We start from the raw sequence: 23,817 nt of genomic DNA on the forward strand, positions 1-23,817 counted from the left end.
AAATTATTACGTGAGAAATATACAGAAATTTAAATCCAAAATTTCTGTATAATTGAAAAAAAAGATAACGTGAAAAATATACAGAAATTTCGGATTCAAATTTCTGTATATTTCCCAACGAAAAAAAAATGAAATTGATAATTCTATTCAAATCCTCCATCTTTTCAGGTCATCGATCCTCATTTGACATTTAGGACTTAAATCTAGTTTTTTTCAATAAATCTTTATTCAGAATTTCTATTATACAAGTTCAGTTTTAATTTCCTCTGGGTGTTTCATGGTTTTCTTTGACAAAATAGAACTGAGAATCGACATTCTTCTCGGTTTCTCATCAGTCTGAATTTCGAATTCATCTGTTTTTTGTTGATTTGATGGAGGCGGTGGAAATAAAATTTCCAATGGAGATGATGCTGATGGTTGCTCTTTTGTTTTCTGCTCAGTCTTTCTTCCGATTCCCAGTTTTGCTTCAAACTTTTTTGCGAGATATGAAACTGCATGCGATCCTTGACGAATTGAACTGAAAATCACAGAAGATATCATGTTTTTATTGGCGTTATTATCTACCGAGGCCGTTTTAGAAGTATTGGAACAAAGGGAAGGAGTTGAAATGTTGCTACGCATTGTTAGTGGAAGACAAGTAGAAGAACGATTTGAATTAGTTTTCAGAGAAGAATTCTCAATTTGAGTGCTGTCGACAGTGAAGTCTGCTTCTGATCGAGTTAGATTCATGAATCCATGTGATGATTTCAAACTGATCACGGAAACTGAGTTAGTGTAATCCAAATGGGAACGATTGGTTAGTAAAGCATCATCAATGTCTTCATCTCTGGCAGTATACAGCGATAGATTGTTGACAATGTTTTCATTGAATGACTCTTCTTCAAATATTGCAAAAAGAGTTTGCCTCCAAACTGGAATCTGATGTTTCTTCAAAACGAGATTCACATATCCAAACTTATATTTCAATGTGATAGTGCACGTCTTCTCGTCAAGCTGCTGTTTATCCTTTCGATAACACAACGAATCCATTCTCACCGCTTCTGAAACGTCGAACGAATATCCAGTACAATTCGTTTCATAAATCAGCAAAATATCGTTTGGAGTCAAAATGGAGACTCTTTTACGATCTGGTAAACGATGTTTCACCCCAAAGAATGAGGCTTTTTTGGTGAAGAACATCGAGAGGAAGTCTCTGAGAAGAGCATTTGAATCATTCCATGCGCTGATATTTGGAAGTGTTTGCACTTTGGTTACACTCTTTGATAGGGGTTCCGTTAGATTAGTGCATAATGAATCAGGCATAATATCATTTGACATTCCTTGATTACTGAATAAATCGTCCGTTCTTTGGTAGACTGATTTTTCATTCAAATAAATTTTACGTGACACTAACAATATTGTGGGAACTCTTACTGTAAAAACCACGTGAGAACCCCTCTGGAAATTTCATTTTCATATTCATTTCCAAGGAAAACAAATAGATGACGTGTAATTTCATGATGGCTATCCAATTTTTTCAAAGAGAATATAGATACATTGCATTCTACAAGCCAGGTGAGTATCCTTATTCATTGAAAAGCTGATTTTTACAGATTATTAAAAGTACCTGTTGATAAATAGAAGAACAATTTTAAAAATATGTGTGTGGATTATATTCAAAATATCAAGCTTAATTATCTTGGAGACACTGTGAATCAATGATCTATTTGTGATGTATATTCTCATGATTAAGTACACTCAGACAGGTAAGAAAAGAGTCTGGTCTCGACAAAAACAATGAATTTTCCAGACATGATTGCTGAACCTCTAAACAGTGTTAACTAGATTTAAGTCCTAAATGTCAAATGAGGATCGAGGATCTGAAAAGATGGAGGATTTGAATAGAATTATCAATTTCATTTTTTTTTCGTTTGGAAATATACAGAAATTCGAATCCGAAATTTCTGTATATTTTCCACGTTATCTTTTTTTTTTAATTATACAGAAATTTTGGATTTAAATTTCTGTATATTTCTCACGTAATAATTTTTTTTGTTGGGAAATATACAGAAATTCTGAATTCAAATTTCTGTATATTTATTTTTTCCTCACTGTTCCATTTTTTATGTCACATGATTTGTATTGGTTGACTTGAAATAATAAACTGATAATAAAAAAACTGAAATAATGAAAACAAATGTATAAAAACGAGAGCAGAGCCGAAAATCACAGAGATTGCGACAATATTCTAGGATCTTCAGATTATCGGTATATTTATACAGCAATAACACATATTTCTTTTTCGATGAAAAATCTGTAAGGGCTAGATAAATTGATAGAAACTATGAGAAATGATGCGAAAACTTTTTTTTTTGAAATTTACAATCTCTTATATCTCTCGGGAGCCAGTGTATTCACTCGGAATGTCAAATCCATCACATCTTTCGGACCACGACGATCAGTGCTCTCGGAGCCTTCCCTGGAAAGTTTTCAAAATAATTTAGATTTTTCTTCGGATGACTACATCTTTAGTGCTTGTATTTACACCCCGAAGGGGCATGAGGGTGTTATGTAGAACACGCGTACATCCCAATAATAAATTAATAGACGCGATTTTCGTTTTATTTTATAGTTGAATTTTCACGCGAAAATTTATAAAATATAAAATCATTTTCCCTGAATGAAAAAACACGGGCAGATAGAGCAGCGGTTAAAGCAGTTAAACGCAAAATAAACCACGCTGGTTCAATTCCTTCCAAATTTTTGTCCAATTTTTTTCTTAGCACTCTGGAAGCAGTGATTACTTTAAAACAGGGAAACCCTGGAGCTTGCTTTAGCCCCGCCCATAGGCTTCAAACCATGGAAGCAGTGATTACTTTTAAACAGGGACACCCTGGAGCTTGCTTTAGCCCCGCCCATAGGCTTCAAACCCTGGAAGCAGTGATTACTTTAAAACAGGGAAACCCTGGAGCTTGCTTTAGCCCCGCCCATAGGCTTCAAACCCTGGAAGCAGTGATTACTTTAAAACAGGGACACCCTGGAGCTTGCTTTAGCCCCGCCCATAGGCTTCAAACCCTGGAAGCAGTGATTACTTTAAAACAGGGACACCCTGGAGCTTGCTTTAGCCCCGCTCATAGGCTTCAAACCATGGAAGCAGTGATTACTTTAAAACAGGGAAACCCTGGAGCTTGCTTTAGCCCCGCCCATAGGCTTCAAACCCTGGAAGCAGTGATTACTTTTAAACAGGGACACCCTGGAGCTTGCTTTAGCCCCGCCCATAGGCTTCAAACCCTGGATCTTCTTGTCCGTGCAAGATTAATTAGTTTTGAGAAACGAAACTTTTTATTGGCAAGTTTGCGAAACAGTTTCATTATTATATTATAAACTGAATTATTGCTATTTTCATTATTCATTTGCTTCTTAGCGCCCCAAACTCACTTCCTCAGTTTCGGCGGTAGAAGGGGCGGAGCTTTGCATCCTCGACGCATATCCATGATATGACGGATCCGTACCATATTCATTTTTATCTTTTTTTTTAAATTGGGGAGTTGAAAGGCAAAAATGTGTGTGTGTGCTTGCTGAAAAAATTGGAAAGAGCACAATGCACAAGAATTGAAAAATGAAAAGCGGTGACGATTATTAGAACAGTTTGAAACCGGGAGGAGTTATTTAAAAAGTAAAGAATTACAGGGTCATATTTAGTCTATCAAATCATTTTCCCGGCTGCCAATTGAGTAGCCAAATACGTAGCACATTCTGAAAACTTAAGTTTATATATGTTTTATCAGAAACATTTGTTCTCTATTCAAAAAGCTATTTAATGATGCTCACTGTTTCCGGTAGAAAATATGTTTAGCTGAATGTGAAACGTACATTCAGCGAAATTGAAAGAGTTAAATAAATAAATGAGCTCCTTAAATCAACCAATTGTGACATCTTCTAATCTCACAGTAGGTATATTCTGAATTAAAATTGGAGAAATAAATCACAGTAAAATAAGACCAACGAAACGGTACCATACCCATGATAACCCAAAAAGCAGCAAAACGAAACCGAAAAAAAGGAAAGAGAAATAAGAAACAATGTCAGTTGTCTCTCTCTGTTGTTTCTGAAGAGACCCGAAGCCTTATGCATTTTTGAGCACTTTCTACATCTTTTCGGCACCGCCCGAGATGAGATGATGATGATGTCTTTCCCTTCTTGTTAGGTTTTTGAGTTTTTTGAAGGGAACCGAGTGGAGAGAGGGACCGGATATATAAAAGAGTAATAAATTATTCTTCCTGGTTCCGTTCCACCTAAAAACAATAACAAAAAAAGGAGAAAGAGGGAAAGAGCAAAGAACCACTAGAATGTTGAAAAAGTCGCTCAACAGTAATGTGAAAAATTTGAAACATGAAATTTATTTGGAAAATTTTTATGAAAACTACCCTCCCCGTGACCCCACGTCAAAGAACTCCAAAAAAGTGCCCCTACAAAATTATATTACTTTTCGAAAACTTCTCCTAATTTAGAAGGGCCAACAATTGGATAGGACAAGAAAAGAAAAAGGGAATAAGTTGGAGAGAGAGCTCATTGACTAATAGCCTTCTTCACTTTTTAAGTAGCAGTCTCAAGTAGAAAGGGGAGACGAAAATAATGAAGGAATGGGGAGTATTTTTGGGAAAGGTGATTGGAATAATGAATATAGGAGTTTCTGTTTCAGTTTTGTTGGGGAATGGTGGTAGAGTATTAGATTGGTGATTAATATGTCGGAATGATTTTTCAAACCCCTGGAAACCGAAACAGTAAAATTAATTGTAGGAGAAAAAGAGGAAGAAAAAAAACTATAAATTAAACAAATTGGTTCTCCTTCTTCTTAAAAAAAAACTTCGATGCTACACTAACATTTGTTACGCATTAACATATTTTCAACAGAAGAACATGGCATAAACTGAATTTGAAACTGGGAAGTCTGAAAAAAAATTGGTAAAATTGGGGAAAAAATTTGTTTCTAAATTGGATTATTCGGGAGAGTTTGATATTAAGCAGTATTCTTTGATGCTGTAAGCGTTGGGGTTTTTGAAACTCTGTCGGATTATACAAAAACTATCGGAAAACACTAAAATGGTACACATTGGGTAATCAAAACAGTAAACTTAAATGTGGGAGGAAAACAGGAAGATGGGATAACTAACATTGGTTTGTCATCTTTAAATAAATACCTCGATGAACAGGTTTTCCATGTTTCGTGTACTAACATATTTTCAACAAACATGAATTAAGCTGAATTTGAAACTGGGAAGTCTTGTCAGGCCACCGGCGGTACCAGATAAGCAATAGTGTTCTGATTTGTTATGTTCGGAGTGTTGTGATATCTTCAGTAATTAACTTGATGTTTTTTCTGTCGAACAAAATTTCGGTTTCATCTAACTTCCGGATTTACTATCAACAAAGCGTCGTTAGTAAACTGGGTTAAATAAATTATAGTGAAAAAAACAGTGAATAATTAAGACATGTTTTAGACAAAATATCATTAAGAGATGAAAATACAGAACATTTTAGTAGTACTTTGAGACACAACAACAGCAACTAATAGAACATTGAATTGAAGGGAATCGATGGCATACTAACTTTCTCAACGAAACTGGAGCAGTAAGAGCTCTAGATGAAACAGCAACTCACAAGGACAATTAACAACTAGTGTAGCAACAACTAGTGTACTGAATATAGTAAAAATGGATATTTTGAGAAGAATTGGTTAAAATTGAAGAGATAATAACAGCAGTTGATTCCAATAGTTGATAAGTCAACTCTTCGAAACTGTATCAGATTTTTTGCATGAAACAATTAGAGCACACTAGAAAAATTTAGAGATCTAGTCAATCAAGAGTGAATAAAACTTTCTATCAAAATCAAAAAACTCCACTGATGAAACAGACAATTCTCCTTTTAACTCACTGAAATTTGGTACCCGTTATATATCCATTTCAGCACTACTCTCTATTCTTTGCACCCAAAACACAAAAAAACTCCAAAAAATCCAAGCACAAATATTTCAAATTTCAACTATAATATTTCCAGTGTATCGAATTTCCGGAGCTCTCCATGACACCACAATAACTACTTGGTCAAGTTTCACCTGTTCTCGGAAAACAAAACGGGAGAGAGAATGTGGGATGGAATCTGGAAGGAAGGTGTTGTGATAATTTCGACAGGTGTTGCAAATAAAATTCAATTTTTTAAAATTCAGTTTTGGAAACATATTCTGAAAAGCTAATAGTTGCAAAATCATGTCTTCCGTGATCTTCTATATTCTTATCCAGTATCAAAACCCTGGTCGTTTTTTCAGTATCAAAACCCACATCGAGCCGGGTTAAAAATTTGTAGGAAACTAGAAAACATATGCGGTAAAGCGACAGTATGGATGGGGGACAAAGTGAAATTTTCAATATGAAACAGTGATATCTTACTGTTACTAATAATCACAACATTTGAAAAAACCTTGTTTTTTAGATAGAACCTCAAAATTTGCATTCCTTACTTAGTTCACATGTAAATTAACAATCTGAATTAATGGAGTGTTCAATTAGAAACAGTAAAAATTTAATGTTTTGGAAAATTTGTGAAAATATACATTAGAGTATCAAATTAATGGTTGGTATCGTTTTTTCAAGTTGATTCGCCCAATGAGTCGGCAACCAGTACTTATTATATAATACATTGTCTCGCATTTAAACATCTTTTCCAGCTCATCCCTATACAAAAATCCTTCAGTGACTAACGATTCCATAAAAGGGAATCTTCTTCGGACCCTCATAGAGATATCCCGAAGAACCAAAACTTGAGAGAGGACTAGGTAGCGGATGATAGTGCAGCGGAGCACTTTTGCAGCGTGGTCAGTGCCAGCGACTAAGGTGCCGACGGATAGAGCAACGCTGGAAAATAGATAAGGTGTATGAGACTCTAAGTGGGTGACCTACTTCTCAATAAATCCAATATTTGTAAAGACTGATCTCCATCTATCCACCACAATTGTCACGAAGAATCCGAGCATGAAGGTGAGTGGGATATGGACAAGAAGGACGTTCAGATGGATAGCAGCGTATTCGAAGAATCTGAAAAAATAATGTTCCAATAATTTGAGATAAGAAGATTTGTTTGATCGATTTGCTATATTGCATGAATATGTTAAACCTACCTCTGCTGATTCTCTGTCATCAAAAACCAATAGAAGCATTGAACAACTGCAAATGCAAGAATACACATTGTCAGCTCCCATCGAACGGATTTCCAAATTGAACCACGCCATCTGGAAGGTAGCAGAATAATTGTCGTTGCTGTTTCACGAAAGTGATTTTATTCCGGAATCAGACCGGGCTATAGTGCTCTGACGTCATGCTTGCGAAATCTTAGTGTAATTAAACAGAATTTCAATAATTCAAAAGTTACTAGAAACAGTATCCTTCAATTCCTTCTTGTTTTGAGCACTGACCCATTAAAAAAATAATCTTCTGCTACAAAAATGAAGTAAATTTTCGATTTTCTATAGCTCGCTTATTTTTTTTTTGAGTTGTAGTTTGTTTTAAAAAATCGAAAAAAATTGTTCCAAAAAGCGTTCTTCAGATTTTTTAGGCGTAAAGATCGATGGGAGTCGGACCAAGCAATGTTGCCCAACACAATTTCACCAATTCACAAGTTAAAAGAAACAGAAAAAATATGTTATTCTTGATTCCATCACTGTCACAGTAAAACTATTAATTTCTGATACAGGAAGTAAACAAATTTGAAATTTCTGATTTTATACTAGCTGATTGTGATTTTAGGTCAATTAATCCAAACGTCAACAACAACAACTAACACAATTTTGTACTTGTCAATTTCTTGTACTGAAGATACAATAACTTTTATGAACACAACAATTATATTGGAAAATATTCGTTCTGAAAAGATCCAGAACAAACAATCAAGGAATGATGTGGACTATGTTTTCGTAAAGTCATTATCAATATTGTTTTGAAAACTTCAGAAAAAATATTGGGCACCGCGGTTCAAATGTCTTTATATTTCAAGAAAAAATTAAAACATTGTTCACGATTTGACAATATCTAGTTTTGCAACATCCAGTATTAACATTTTCTAAAATTTCTTTTATATAATATCGAGTAATAATCTGATTTTGTGCATGTTAATTCCTTTTGAACTGTTGTGCGACAGAGCGCGTTTTTCAGTTCTATTAGGTTGGCAAGAAAGTTTTTGACCATAACTCAAGTTATTCCTACTCAGACAGAAAACGTGTCCATTAGTATATGTAGTGACTATCTTGAAACACAACAGTCTGCGGTTGTTCTCAATACCGTCGTGACAAAACTCCGGTTGTTTCAAGCCAAAATAAACTTTGTCCTATTTCTCGACTTGACTTCAAGTTTTGAAGTCCTGTTCAGCAGTAGCGCGCTCGAATACCCCGAACATATGAAGATCTGTTAGAGGAAGATTAGAGCTGTAATTTTTGTGAGAAAAAACCATTTTGCAAAATTAGGTGAGAATATACGTCGTCGGTAATGCAACAAGTGGATGAGCAAAATCATAGAGGTTATGGACTTTTTGACCGCGTGGAGCTGAGGACTCGCGTATAGTTTCCATTCTTTGCATATTGAAAGAACAGTTGTATAAGATTATGGTTTTGGACTACTCAAGAAGATTCCAATTATATACGCTGTGTAGGGCAGGCTTGAGTTTCATTTGGAATCGTTTTTTTCGACGATGTCTGCTGGCGTTTGATCAACGCCGAGTCAGTGGACTTTTCTGCGGTGGTTACTGTACAAGACACTCTCCCCATTAAACTTAACCGAATGGTTGAGTCAATTGAAATTTATTGGAGAACAGAGAAATTGAAGACGCAGGACTACCATTCACTAAAGGTCAAACTCGACCAAAAGATGGCGAGCTCATGTCTCATTTTTTTCTGCTTGCCGACACGTTTCAACAATTTTCCAATTATGGATTAAGTAGTGTGGATTGTCATTGATAATTCACAAGAAGACGGGGGTGGGCCTTCTCCCTCTACAGCTAACTACTTGTACAAACTTTGTTCACATGGTCTTTTAGTACATGTCTCTTCGACCATATAAAAGTTATGTTACCCAAAATGACAAAGTCAATTACTTATGCACTGCTCGACATTAGTATACAGCCACTTCATTTTTCAAATTTTTTCATAAATGAGAAAGTCTCCTGCGGAATCTCAAATGCAGAAAAACACTGCTCCGAGGGCATAAAATTATACGATAGAAAAAAATTATCTCTCTATATTTTTCGAAAAAATTGATTTTTTGTGAAAAAACAGTTTTTTTCGACGCGACATAAGTATACGGCCAGTACCTGAAAAATGGCGTAGAAGTCCAAAAAAGTGTCAAATTAGCGAGAATCATATTTAAAATCTAAGAATGGTTGTTTTGATGCACTTTCTTGGATTTCAAGTGCAGAAAATAAAAAAAATTTGAGCACAACTTGGAGAAAAATGCATAAAATCTTGCAGCGCATTTATCAAATTATTATCAACCTGATATTTTCTGTTAGCAATGAGAAAACTACAAAATTTATCCTAGGATCATGTTTTGAACCTGTTTTAAGAACTTCTATCACCCAATTAAATAGGGATTCGTGGTCTTTTATTACTATTTTCTTGTTTTTCATGTAAACTTTCTCACTTTGGTCAAAAATAACAATCGACGTTGAGATTCACGTGGAGCCAGTATAATTTTTTAATTTTTTAATTCTTTATGAACATTTATTCCATATCTTACCGGGAAAAATGTAAGGAATATTTGAAAATTGACATACATCAACACTCAGAACCGAATTAATTGAAAATAACATAAATCAATTAACACGAATTCTGTCACAGTGAGGCTTCAATACGGATTTTTTCTTTTCTTCATTGCAGTAATAAGAAAAAGAACTGAACAATAAGATTATGTGTGAAACAGGGCTGGGCAAATTATTTGTTTGATTATTTGAATTATTTGAAATTTGGGGTAAAAGTCAAATAAATTGCTTCAAATAATTATTTGAACTTTTTTTTCAAACAAATTGTTTGACCAAAGAATGTTTGACAAATTCATATCAAATAAAATTATTTGACCAAATTATTTGAAAATTTTCAAATAATTTGAAACCCATTTCTTTGTATCATTTATGATAATTTTTCTCTTCAAACTGCCAAAAGGTTAGCGGAAAATTATTACTTCGTACTCGAGAAAGTCTTTCAGGACGGAAAATTTAACAAAAAATAGTATTTTTCCTTGATTTTTACATGTTTTAAAATATAACCTACTGTTTTTTTCTTTTTACTGCCTTTATTGGCAATAAAACATTTTCTTGAGTTGTTTGAAATTATTTGATTATTTGAGAAAAAATTTCAAATAATGTTTGGTCAAATAAATTATTTGAAAACTAAATTCAAATATTATTTGATCAAATAAATTGTTTGGAAAAAATATTCAAACATTATTTGGTCAAACAATTTATTTGACCTCTCAAACAATGCCCAGCCCTGGTGTGAAATCCATAAATTGTATTTTGTTGAAGAAGAAGTTAATAATAATAATTTATTCATCTTTTGTTGTGCGAAAGAGAAAAAAAAGAAATGGGCGAAATCTATAAGAACATACAACAAGAAGGGGTGAATAAATATGTAAGATGAACTATAGGACCCGCAAAGAGTCCAGCGCTCAAATTTAAAAAAAAAATGGTCTGTAATGGAAGCTGGCGGAGTCGAGACGCAAAAGTTTGTTCGGTTACGGTTTTAGGGAAGAAGGGTACGATTTTATCCCAGGTCGAAAAGTGTTTATGAAGGAATGAATTGTTTTTCTTACCGCAAAGTACAGTGTATCTCATGTTTCAGGAAAAGTTTTTCTTTCGGCGATCAGTTCATAGTCAGTTCATTTGTTTAGAAAGAATCAAATTGAAATTAGCATGTGTTGATCCGACAGCTTATTTAACAGTGACATGGGAAATGCTGTCACAAAGAATAAGACCAGGTCGATGAATTGAATAACCCTTTTTAATTTCAGTATCAGGATAATAAGGATACTTTGAAACAGGATCATTTTTCGTTCTGAGTTATCAATTCTAGTAACTCGGCATTGAATTACATAGTTTACAGTTTCACATACACGTGACAAACTGACAGCGACGCTTCATGTATTGCATGTTTCATGATTGCTGTCGAAAAGAAAAAATAGCAGAGAGTATCCGAATCAGTTTTTACATCCATAGGAAACTCTTTTGAGTTAAAAGACGGACGGTCGTAATTATCTGCTGCTCGTTTGAAAATTTGCATAGTTTTTGCAACTGCGCTCCACCGAAACCCACTTGAGAAATCTGTCTTTCTCTTTCTGTCTCTCAATTTCGCACTCAGTTTTCTTCAGTCTCGGTAGAGCGCAGTTGTAAAAATAGTGTCAGTCTGATATGAAAGATATCACTCCCTCTCAAATTTGAATCAAAAAAACAAAAAATTTCACTGTTTTCAAAAGGAAGTTATTAGGTTTGGATTATCACAAAACGATGTGGATAATGAATAAGTTCTACAAAAGAAGCAAAAAGGATGAAGAAATTGCGAAAAAAGCGAAGACGAATGCCGAGAAATTAGCTTCCAGATGGCTGGAACACCGGATATCTAGTCGTTTTTTATTTCCGCTAAAGAAGAAAAAAATGAATAGAAAATGCGTGTTTTATTTGGAATATGTGTGTGGAGACACCAAGTTCTTCTAGACATGTGTGCGTGTTAATATGGAATTATTATGACACATTTCGTTGTATTTTTCTTGTGGGGACTAGGGAAGTAGGGAGAAAGAAGAAAAAAAGGAGTGGACGAGAGTTCAAACGCCATTCGATGCAGTGTTCAAAATTTTTGTAAATTTTTTGGAAAATTTTTGTTCGTATCAGGTTCGAATTTTACAAGAGCTTGTAAAAAGGAGTCTTTGAAACATGTGTATTTGTTAACTTTATCAGAAGCTACACTGTTTAGCTACTCAAGAACGAAATAGCGTGGAGTATTCAACTTGAGACTGGAGTGCGATTAAATTTGAACTAACACCATGTCAATATGGCAGCAGGTCTTCGAAAAATTCATATATTTTATGAAACAGTAGTGAAGTGAACTTGATTGGTATCTGTTCGGGTATTAGAAAAACAAATAAATTTTCTAAAATATTTCATTGCTTGTGAATGAAAACTGTTTCAAACACGTTGTATGAAGGATTTCGCTGAAACATGAAATTTTGTTGTTTTAGAACGTTGCAGCTAGTTTTAGAATGAATGAGTTAACCCTAAAACAATCTTTCATTCTGTGTTCAACAATTTTGAGCCTTATCCAAAAATTTGTTTTTAACTGTTTCCCGTTGGAGACTTATTTAGCAGACTTTCCTCGATTTCAGTAAACCAAGACAATAGTGTCAAACTTTCTCTAATTTTGTACACAGTATATGTGTTTGAATAATGTAATTTTTTCGAGAAACAGTTTTGCCACATCGGAGTGATGGATAATTTTTACTGTAAGTAGAAATTTTGATAATGTATGTATGAGAATTAGAGAAATTGGTGATGTTCTGTTAAAGGAAAATAAAAACGAAAGTCTCGTCAAAATCAACTTTCTTGACATTCAGTGGTTCCGGACTTAAGTTTCCGTGCTTGAAACAAGCCACGCCCTCCTTCTCGTCTGAAAAGGGGGTGACTTATTTTCCAAATTTCAAGGAAGTTTGTTAGCAGATCATCAAAAACCTCCGTTCAGGGATCTCTTAAAAAGTTTTAAAATATCATTCCTTATACATTTCGGAAGTTGTAAGTAGACAACAGTACGAAATAGGAAAGAACGCTTCTTGAAACATGTACAAAACAGTAATGACGAATTCGCCTCACGTGGATTACTGTACCTTCTCCATTCTCAAAATCTCAAAAAAAAACCAAAACAAAACAATTCCACCAAGAGGTTTAGGGATAAGAAAAAACAACTCCTTCCTGGCAAATACTCATTTGCTTTGGAATCATTTGCTATTTGATCACTTGCTATATTTGTCTCATTTGCTATCACTGGATCGTTTGCTATATTTGTCTCATTTGCTATTTTCTCATTTGCTATAGTTGTCTCATTTGCTATTTTCCCCATTTTTCGAAATACTCATTTGCTATGAGTTGGATCATTTGCGATGAAGCAGATCATTTGCTATAAAATGCTCATTAGCTATGAGATGACTATTTAAAAATCCTAAAATCTCATCAAAATCACGATTTCAGCGGAATTTTCATGAAATTTGTGAACAGTACTTCATAATTGTTACTAGATTGAAAGTTTCAGAATTTCGAAGAATAGGAGAATAATGTCAGAAAAATTTCGATATCACGATATCTACCCTAGAGTATGAGGAATTTATTTTTGGAAAATATTTTATTCAAGAAAATATATACAAATTAGGAGAAAATGTGATATGCCCTCCTTCGTCGAGATAAAATGGAAAACTGGATGAACGGTATGTGCTCATACGCTATGAGTGGCTGAAGGTGAGTTATGAAAATTCTAGTCCCTAGCGATGTGTAGTTCCTGTGGAAAGCTTCCACAGGTTCATCAACCAAATTTTAATTCATCCAATTTTGCATTTTCTTTCATTGTTTTTTTTGCAGAATTCAGAAAAAAAGATGATTAGAGGTGTCAACGCATCACAGACTAACTTTACAATATCTCAATTCTAGATTTTTTTTTTAGAATTTGATTTTTATAGCAAATGAGAAAATAGCAAGTGAGACAATAGCAAATGAGACGACACTCGGAAGCAGAAGTATAACATTGAGGTTATCGACAAAATGAGATGGTTCACAATACCTTCAAAGTATAGCTATACATGTTGATATTAATCTCTCAATGTTATACTTCTGCTTCCGAGTGTCGTCTCATTTGCTATTGTCGCACTTGCTATTTTCTCATTTGCTATAAAAATCAAATCCTAAAAAAAAATCTAGAATTGAGATATTGTAAAGTTAGTCTGTGATGCGTTGACACCTCTAATCATCTTTTTTCTGAATTCTGCAAAAAAAACAATGAAAGAAAATGCAAAATTGGATGAATTAAAATTTGGTTGATGAACCTGTGGAAGCTTTCCACAGGAACTACACATCGCTAGGGACTAGAATTTTCATAACTCACCTTCAGCCACTCATAGCGTATGAGCACATACCGTTCATCCAGTTTTCCATTTTATCTCGACGAAGGAGGGCATATCACATTTTCTCCTAATTTGTATATATTTTCTTGAATAAAATATTTTCCAAAAATAAATTCCTCATACTCTAGGGTAGATATCGTGATATCGAAATTTTTCTGACATTATTCTCCTATTCTTCGAAATTCTGAAACTTTCAATCTAGTAACAATTATGAAGTACTGTTCACAAATTTCATGAAAATTCCGCTGAAATCGTGATTTTGATGAGATTTTAGGATTTTTAAATAGTCATCTCATAGCTAATGAGCATTTTATAGCAAATGATCTGCTTCATAGCAAATGATCCAACTCATAGCAAATGAGTATTTCGAAAAATGGGGAAAATAGCAAATGAGACAACTATAGCAAATGAGAAAATAGCAAATGAGACAAATATAGCAAACGATCCAGTGATAGCAAATGAGACAAATATAGCAAGTGATCAAATAGCAAATGATTCCAAAGCAAATGAGTATTTGCCCTCCTTCCTCTTTGCTTCTAAGCCATAACTCATTTGGCATGTGTCCTAATGTGAATATGTATTCATACAAGACAACGATAACCGGGGCCTCCGAAAATGATGTTTTTAATGTGCAAAGCTAGTAGAAAAGGAGGGAGAGAAGGGACCGCCCAGTCGTCTGTCTTTCCTCCAGTTTACCATACATTTTTGATGTGATCGAAGAGAGGATAGAGTAAGCGGTATGTTTAGGAGAGTAGGGTAACAAAAAATGAAGGAGAGAAAGGGAATTGGGGGAGAGAGAACATTGAGAATCGAATTAATAATGGGATTCAACATGATCGGTTCATAGTTATTCAAAGGCAGAAATCAATTTTATAAAACAGTAAATTTCTATTTCACAAAGTTCTGAAATGCAGTAAATGGAGTAATCAAAACTCCTGATTTTGTTCATGAAGAAAATATCATTTAATCGACTAATCATATCAACATTACTCCGGATATCCGGTGAAATTAGGCTTTCCATCCGGACGGGCGTTTCTGCGGGCGGCCCTCGCACGCCCGGGCGGCGACCCGCCCGTGCCCGCCCTAGCCCGCCCTAGGGAAGACTGGCGTGACAAAATGTCTCTCCTTAATTTATTTTTTTCATATTATCTAATCTAATTTTGTCAAAAAACCAATCGCACTCTCTACTCAATAAAAAAAAAGAAGAAAAAAAAGTTTTGCAGCAAAAAAGTTCGAACTGAGGAGTATCAAATTCAAAAACAAAGTAGTTAACCACTAGGCGAAACCTTCGCTTGACAATAGCGAGGGGGAAGAGCGTGAAAAAAGGAGGGTGTCACGCAAAAAATGGTGGGGCGGCAGGGCCGCCTTAGGGCGGGTCGCCGCCCGCCCTAGGGCGGGTCGGGCGGGCATTTTGCCGCCCGGATGGAAAGCCTAGGTGAAATAAGTCTTATACTTATAAGTTCTTGGCCAAATGTTGAGAACATTCGATACATTGGTCTAACCAATTCTCGGGACATATGAAACAGAGTTTCTAAATGTTTGAGAATTATTTTGAGAATATGTTTGTAATGGGAACACGACAGAAAGTTGAAAAAAGTTTTATTAACGAGATTATGACATCTAAACCTTTGTTTTGCAACAATGAAGCACTGATTTCAAATATCCCACCGAATTTTCAGTCAGAAAATAAAACAGTTTCAAAACAAAAACGTATTTTTTGGAATGTATACATACGAAATTCGCCAATTGATCGATTAGAAGAAAAATAAAAGCTGAGGGTGAATAAATAAAAATAAATAGCTCACAGATTTCTGAACCGATTCCAAAACTTCGATCTACTAACGAATAGACCCCCATCCCCTTCGAATCCAATTTATGTTAAGGAAACTGTGTGGTTCTAAATTTGCCGATAAAATTTCAAAAATTTGATTTGAGATCATCAGTATCTTTTCACTATGCAACAAAACTAAATAACAGCCAGAAACTGGAAAAAAACCGCTGTGTAAAACTACGGGTCTAGAACTTGAAAAGATTCACCAATTATCAGAAACCGTGGAAATTCTCTGCAATCAAGTATCCGAAATAGAGAATAGGAAACAAAAATAGATATTGAAGAGAAAGAAAATCAGGTCACATTATTGAAGGAGAAAGAAGTCCTACTAAGACTCAATCAAAAGTGTAACTTTTATTGCTCACTTGGAACGGAATTATCTGAAACAAAACTAATTTTCACTATTTTCCAGCAATTTTTTTTTTGCTTTTTAGTGTAGAGGGTTAAATATCACTATTAGAAAAACTGAATATTAGAATAAAACGTTTCCTAGAAACTCCTATACATTTTTTGTCTTTCTGTTTCACCGAGTTGTAAAAAACTTCAGTTTACTCCTTCAGAATTTTTTCTGTACCAGTGATTGTTGCGCTATATTTCATATGAACTACAAAATCATGACTCCACAACATAAGGAACGTTTGAAACAGAACGTTTGAAAACCCAGAAAATCAGAAAGGCATGAGGCGCTCGAAGTTCGTAAGAGAAGAATACATGTTTTTGTTTGATTTCGTCACTGCTTCAAATAGAAAAGAAACAGAAAATACATATTTAATGACTTGAAATAATGACCTCCCATCCCCAAAACTGCTAAACGAAAAAGGGAATATCCAAAAACCAGTTTGCTTCTCTAAAAAAGACAAAAAGCCAATTCAGACGGAAAAAAGGGAAGAAGAATGATGTCCCCGTTTATGAATATCTCATGTTTTCGGGAAAGAAAAAGAAAATGGGATGGGGTATCCAATGGTTACAAAACGGAAGACTCATTGTCGCCCTGGATAAGACGGGGGTCCGCTTGAGAGGATTCTTATTTCATATGGGCGGGGAGAGAATAGAAATGAAGAGAAATGTGAAATGCATGAGCTCTCTCCGTCCGAGACGAATAATCGGCGGAAGAGGTAGGTGTTTGAGTAAAACACATACATTTTTATATGAACTTTTTTTGGGGAAACGAGAAGGGAAGGAAGGTGGTGTACTAATAGTAAATGGGGGGGGGGGGGGGGGGGGGTGTGACATTGAGTTTGTATTTCAACAGAAATTTAGCGAAACCTCTAACTTAATAAGCAACATTAACAATGTGAGACAAAAAATCACTTTGAAACAGAAAAAATCATGATAATTATTTCACAAATTGTGCGCAGGGGTGCGGGGCGTAAGGTCCGCAACGAAAATATTTTAATTTTTACTAGTGGCGCGCGGTTTATATTGAAATATAAGACAAATAAACGTAAAACTTGAATTTGGCACCGTGTCAACCGTTGTGCGAAAGAGCGTGTTTTTGGGATCTTACGCGTCGCATTGCTCTGTGGTGGGCATCTCGAAAATGTCCAAATCATTGCATCCTGCAGGTTTCTTTTTCAAAAAATTGAATATTTGGTTACCAATCAGGTTTGGAGATTACAGTTTCGTATGTTTTTCAAAGTGCTTTTTGTACCTTACATTTAGTATGTTGTACTCGGAATTGGCACGTAAAATTTTCTGAAAACTCAGCACTTGTTATTTTAAATATCTGAAATAGGACATCCTGAGGCATTGTTCACCAGCGGGGCACGTCTACTGGAAAAATGGCACTGTCTACATTCCCGGTCATTGAATATTTCTCAATCCTTACTGTACATTATTTATGTTAACATTTTGAGATTAATCATATTGATAATTACTATTTTTCGAAACAGAAAATATTTTAACTTTTCTCTTGCTCATTGTGTCCTAGATAAACATTAATTTTCTGTTTTTCAAGTACCGTAATTTGATGCATTCAACAATTTTTTAGTTCTTGCGGAATAGCTGATTTCTCCATTTCTAAACAGATTGCATTAAATTCGGAATAAGGCGTAAAGCCTTTTTGTGAAATTTTAGATTCCAAAACTAGAATCTGTGTATGAGCAAAACAATTACGCTAGCTAACGGAGTAGCATCCGTCAGCATTTTACAATTGTTATGAAACAGTTCATTCAATTAAAGGAGGAGTGAAGTCATATTTTTTATTTCAGATTCTGATACTTCAGAAAATTCTGAGCAACTTTCATTATTGGAGCAAATGTTAAAAATTGCTCTAAAAGCTTTAAATTCACGAGAAAATTTAGATGCAACATAAATTGGATTTTCATACTGTAATTTTTCATAATTATCTAGCCAATATCTTTTCTTTGACTTTTTGAATGATTACGTCGAGAAATTTCCTTGCGTAACTTTGGTAATGAACCAACTAATTTTACTTCGCCATTGTATAATATGCTGATACGGTGCTTCATCTTTATTTTGAAACACGAGGTTATGGTTTTTCACTTCACTCAGCACAGCAGTGCGAGGTCTGCAACAAAACTGGCACCAGTACATCGTTCCTTTCTCATCATCCGGTTCCTCTAATTTCAAAGGTGGACACGAGTCATGACACGTGTCGACAATCTCGATTCCAGTTGACATATTTCTGTCGATAAGCCAGTTACACTCAAAGTCATCGTCATCTTCTCCGAGTAGGTTGAGGAGAGCTAAGGCGACCTGGAAAAATGATTGATGTGCGCTACTGTTTCAGATTCAAAAAAATCAGTAAATTAAATTTTTGGTTCACACTTGCGAAATTCATACGCACTTGTGATAACCGGACTGGGGAAAAAAATGCCCGGGTTGCTCGGAGCTACCCGATTTTGAAATTTTTACGGAACTCGCTTGGAAGAAAAGGTCCCAACCGCAAAGAGTGGTCCCAAAAAATAAAAGAACGGTCCCAAGGAATTAAATGGTCCCTACCGCAAAGAATGGTCCCACCCGCAAAGAATGGTCCCAAAATTTTGGATGACACAAATTTCAGAATTGAATGGTCCCAACCGCAAAGAATGGTCCCTTAAAATTGATACAAAAAAAGGTTCCAAGATTTTGCACTTAGTTAATTTCTTGTTTCTCTAGGCTTAGTAAACGCCCCGGAATATTTCAAAAAATAGTGCGGAGTTACTCAACTTAGTATAAAATTTTCTAGCAAAACTAATTTTCACGCCCCTTTTTACCTAGGCTTAAAAAGGGCCCGAGGTCACTTGATGATTCACACCGTCACTACATTCCTGATTAAAATTTCGCTGCTCGCGGGCGTTTACTAAGCCTAGAGAAACATGTAAACAAGAAATTAACTAAGTGCAAAATCTTGGGACCTTTTTTCGTATCAATTTCGAGGGACCATTCTTTGCGGTTGAGACCATTCAATTCTGAAATTTGTGTCACCCAAAATTTTGGGACCATTCTTTGCGGTTGGAACCATTCTTTGCCTATTGAGCCAAAAATCTGTATGATATATCGAAATTCGCGTCTAAAATTATTGATTTTCTGAAAGCTGTTCAGCCCGGCCCGTAGCAAGTCGCCATCACTACGGAAGGTATTTGGACAATTCAAAAAAAAATAATGTTGATAGCGGAGTCTCAGTGTTATTCAACAGAATTTCAAAAATTCAAAATAATTTAAAAGTTACTAGAAACAGTATCCTTCATTGCTCTTTTGTTTTGACCACTGACCCAATTAATGAAAAAAACGACTTCTGCTACAAAAAGTAGGTAAATTTCTGAATTTATACTAGCTGCCGGTGATCTCTGGGTATTTACTTGTTGTAATTCGTTAAAAAATCATATTGTTTAAAGAACAATCGTTGATTTTGGCGCGGTCAATGTTTTGTTTTTGGCCGTAGCTTTTTTGGCTTCAGAGTGGGAACTCTAAAATTTTGGGTAGATGAAAGTGGAAATAAGTTTTAAAGATAGCTGTTTCACAAACTTCATTTAAAACTACTCGGAAACTCAAACATTGATTCTCTATTCCAATAACCCCTCTCTCACTCACATTAGAATTCGAAGAAACCAGCTTCGTCGACAAGTTCTCCGCTTCCAGTTGCATCACAATCGGTTGGGTACGGTCACGTAGTTGACTCCAGATTTCCACTTCAGATACACGATATCCGGATTGGTCTCTGAAAACCATAAATAAGTAATAATTAAGCGTGTTTCAACGAAAAAAAAGGTATCGCTGAAACATGGAAATTAATCAAACAATTTCACTTACACCATCGGAAAGATAATCGGTCCTGCACAGATCTGAGCGATAGAGAAGATTTCTGAGGCTATGAAGACTTTGACACCGTTTTCTGATAATTCGGATCTGAAAAAGTGAATTAACAGAATGAAAATGAAACGAGATGGAAATTAAAAAGAAAAAGGTAAACCTGAAATTGAAAATGAATTTTTCCAGTTTCATGTAAGCTGTATTCCTGGTATTGTTTCCCCCTTCTTGATGTTTCATCAGTTTGAACACCTACATTTCCATTTTGAACCATTGAAATCTCTCAAAACTGAACTCAATAGCCAAGAAATCCTCCAAAACAGCCGTGTCATTAGTTCCCAATCGATCGGTTTCTGTGATCTGAAATGGCAGAGAAATTGAACTTTTGGGTACTTGTCAATCAAGCGAAACGAAGAGTTTTTCCAATAAAATATGCATGAAATACTTCTAGAAACTCATATTTTATCCGCTTTTTGCATTTGTGCACCAGGTGAGTGACACGTGTGTTCCGAGTGGACTACTGGGATTAATGGAATCACATTTTTGAAGAATTTGAAACAAACAAAAACTGTTTTAAATAGTTTAGATCATTGGCTGTTAATGTTGGCTATTTACTGAGTCGCTCAAAAGTGATTAAAAATAAATCCTACCGAATTCCTGGGTCCTTCTGAAGAATCCTGACTTTCGTAGAGATGAAGATAGAAACTACTGGATGGATATCTCTCGGGAGCCAGTGTATTCACTCGGAATGTCAAATCCATCACATCCTTTGCACCACGACGATCAGTGCTCTCGGAGCCAGGGTTGGGAAATTCCGGGCCGGGCCGACTGAAAAATTTTCCTCGGCCCGGCCCGCTCGCCGGCCCGCTCGCCGGCCCGGCCCGGTCCGCCCGGCTCCTGTAGAAATTTGAAATTTTTTGCAAAAAAGTGGATTTTTCGACTGTGTTTTAGAAAATCGGTAAAAGCCTTAGCGTACGAGAAAATTTGAGAACTTTGACTTTTTTTAAATGAAAATTTTGCAGAATTTTGTGAAAAAATGGTGCACATTTTTTGAAATCGGGCGCCAAACTTCAAAGAATGCGGGAGCTGAAAAAACTCACGAAACGCCGGAAAGATCAGAGGAAGAAGGTGATGAAAATCAGACGCCAAACATGGATAGTTTTTCGAATCTTCGTTATGATCTTTCGTAGTGAAATCGTGACTTTGGACACACTGGGGATCGAGTTTAAGAACTATAAGCATGCTAATCCATCTCCAATCTCCCCCGAAAAAACGTTCGTTCCAAGAAATAAGAAAAAGAAAAAGTTGCATTTGTGCTACGAATACAAGAAATTGGAACACGGCTAAATTGAACTGATACATATTGTTGGAAAGGCGCGTGGCCGTCCACGCTGGCAATGACGTGACCTTCGAAATATAGAACTAGTGAACTCTGATATTTGATTATTCATTTGGTTTGACCATACATAAAACCACCGCTCTTATAAACGACTGTCTGTCAATTCTTGGCTATTCCAATTCTGCTTCACGATATAATACTGGCAATCAGGAAATTAAACGTACTCAGGTATCATGGGGAAAGAAAAATTAGCGTTTGCAAAAGAGCTCACTGAAACGCTGCGAATGTTCCGCGAACAAATGGTGGCGTCGGCAGAAATCCAGCAACAGCAGATGGCTGAGAATCGGCGGCTACACGAAGAAATAGCGGCACGAGCTGCAGCTGGATCCGAGACGGAGACTCTTGAGAACGTGACTGTGCAGACACCCTGAGCCAGAAACAACGCTCGGTTAATGGGTGACTTGGCAAGACGACTTCCACGTTTTGTGTTCATGCTTGACAAACCAGATTCTTTTAAGAAATGGTTTTCACGGCATGAGTTGGTGATTGTTGAAGATGGAAAAGACTTATCGTCAAGAGAGCAAGTCCGGTTATTATTGGGTGCGCTCGATGAATCAGCGTTCCATCGTTATGTAGACTCGCAGTGTGAAGCTGCCGATGTATATGACATTCCATTCAATTAACGATACTGTTTTGTGTACAATTGAATAGCTCTTTCTAGCAAGACTGAGATAGAGCGCAGTTGCTAAATCGTGAATCCATGTCAAAATCCTTACAGAATAAACGAAGACACTGTCAAGTGGAAAACTGGCTCAAATAAAATGTGATGAAAAACAGTAAATAAATGTTGCGAACATTGGTGTGAATTTCCCTCTGAAACAAAAAAAAAGCTAAATTACTTCTCAAACAAAGAACAGTAATCGTACTAAACAAATAAACTACAAACCACGGAACAAATTCTATGCGCCAATTCTACACCAATGCCATTTCCCCATTATTGAATCCACCCCTCGAACTAGAAATGGACTATCAGAAACAGCAATTTATTTGCAAATTTCGCGTTGTAACAACAATCAACAGCGCCGCACTGGCGTGAAGCGTGATGTCTAGACTGTATTGGCAAGGAATTCTTCTGTTTCAGTCTTCTGAGTTTAAAATGTCGAAAATCCTCTATTCATTATTGTGTCAATAGTATTTTCCTATTTTTGCTTTGTAGAAACTAAAAATCAAATCTAGAGCTTCACTTTTCTAATTGAACACTATTTCCATACAGGTAACTTCTCGAGAATTTAAGCTATAAAGAAAAATTTCACTTTTGATCTACAAATCCACTAAAAGCAGTTGAAATTTGAAAATCCCAAACTTTATATTTAAAAAAATCAAATATAAAGGAAACAACGTTTCTTACACTTTAAAACAGAGGTTACAGTTTCATAAATTTAAGAACTGTTAGTCTCTATAAGTGTATCTCTAGTTTCAGGAAAAGCTTTTCTTCCGGAGATCAGTTCATAGTGAGTTCCTTTCTTTTTTCGTATAAAAAATCGAATCGAATTTTACCATGTTGATTAACAATGACATCGGAAATGTTTCCAGAAAGAATAATGCAATGACCAGACGAACATTCCAATTTCAGGATAAGGTTAGTAAGGTTACTTTGAAACAGAACATGTTTCGTGATGGGTTTTCAATTCTAATAACTCGGCATTGAATTAATTGGTTTACTGTTTCACATATATGTGATAAACTGACAGAAACGTATTTGCTTTAGTGCTAATAGAGGTAGACAAACAAAACCAAAAAAAGTCTCACCGTCCTTCTGAATTTAACGAGCTTAAACACTGATATGTCATAAAATCCAAGAGCCATATGTTGGTATCTATAACTAAATTTCATGTTTAACAAAGTTTAAAAAAAAATAGCAGGGAGTATCTGAATCAGTACGATTTGCAACCGAAAAAAAACCGAACAAATATTAGACTTGCATAGTTTTTGGAACTGCGTTCCATCGAATCCCACTTGAGAAATCTGTCTTTCTCTCTGCGCCTCTCAATTTCGCACTGAACATTTTTTCCGTTTCGGGAGAGCGCGGTTGTTAAAAGAGTGATACGAAAGGCCCGACACCCCCTCAAATTTAATGAAAAAATGAATAAAATTTAACTGTTCTCGGAAGGAAGAAATTAGGTTTGAATCATCATGGAACAATTTGATTTCAGAATGTGTTT

At 35.5% G+C, this 23,817-nt stretch overlaps 4 protein-coding genes across 4 annotated transcripts; 1 reads left to right on the forward strand and 3 right to left on the reverse strand.

Annotated features, from left to right (window-relative positions):
• Nucleotides 1-240: 240 nt before the first annotated feature.
• Nucleotides 241-1,317, reverse strand: GCK72_012657 (uncharacterized protein; the record flags this gene model as incomplete). Its single annotated transcript, XM_053729289.1, has 1 exon — nt 241-1,317. The coding sequence occupies one exon, from the start codon at nt 1,315-1,317 to the stop codon at nt 241-243; it is 1,077 nt and encodes a 358-aa protein (XP_053584061.1).
• A 5,284-nt stretch (nt 1,318-6,601) lies between these two features.
• Nucleotides 6,602-7,224, reverse strand: GCK72_012658 (uncharacterized protein; the record flags this gene model as incomplete). The annotated part of the gene is made up of 3 exons (XM_053729290.1): nt 6,602-6,893; nt 6,939-7,073; nt 7,157-7,224. The coding sequence occupies 3 exons, from the start codon at nt 7,222-7,224 to the stop codon at nt 6,602-6,604; spliced, it is 495 nt and encodes a 164-aa protein (XP_053584062.1).
• An 11,163-nt stretch (nt 7,225-18,387) lies between these two features.
• Nucleotides 18,388-22,088, reverse strand: GCK72_012659 (uncharacterized protein; the record flags this gene model as incomplete). Its single annotated transcript, XM_053729291.1, has 5 exons — nt 18,388-18,723; nt 20,041-20,167; nt 20,260-20,355; nt 20,513-20,616; nt 21,867-22,088. The coding sequence occupies 5 exons, from the start codon at nt 22,086-22,088 to the stop codon at nt 18,388-18,390; spliced, it is 885 nt and encodes a 294-aa protein (XP_053584063.1).
• GCK72_012660 (uncharacterized protein) lies at nt 20,689-22,026 on the forward strand (the record flags this gene model as incomplete). The annotated part of the gene is made up of 2 exons (XM_053729292.1): nt 20,689-20,746; nt 21,824-22,026. 2 exons carry the CDS (start codon nt 20,689-20,691, stop codon nt 22,024-22,026), a joined length of 261 nt encoding a protein of 86 aa, XP_053584064.1.
• Nucleotides 22,089-23,817: the final 1,729 nt, after the last annotated feature.

The sequence above is a fragment of the Caenorhabditis remanei genome, chromosome IV (genome assembly GCF_010183535.1).
Source record: "Caenorhabditis remanei strain PX506 chromosome IV, whole genome shotgun sequence".
In the NCBI taxonomy this organism is placed as follows: domain Eukaryota; kingdom Metazoa; phylum Nematoda; class Chromadorea; order Rhabditida; family Rhabditidae; genus Caenorhabditis; species Caenorhabditis remanei.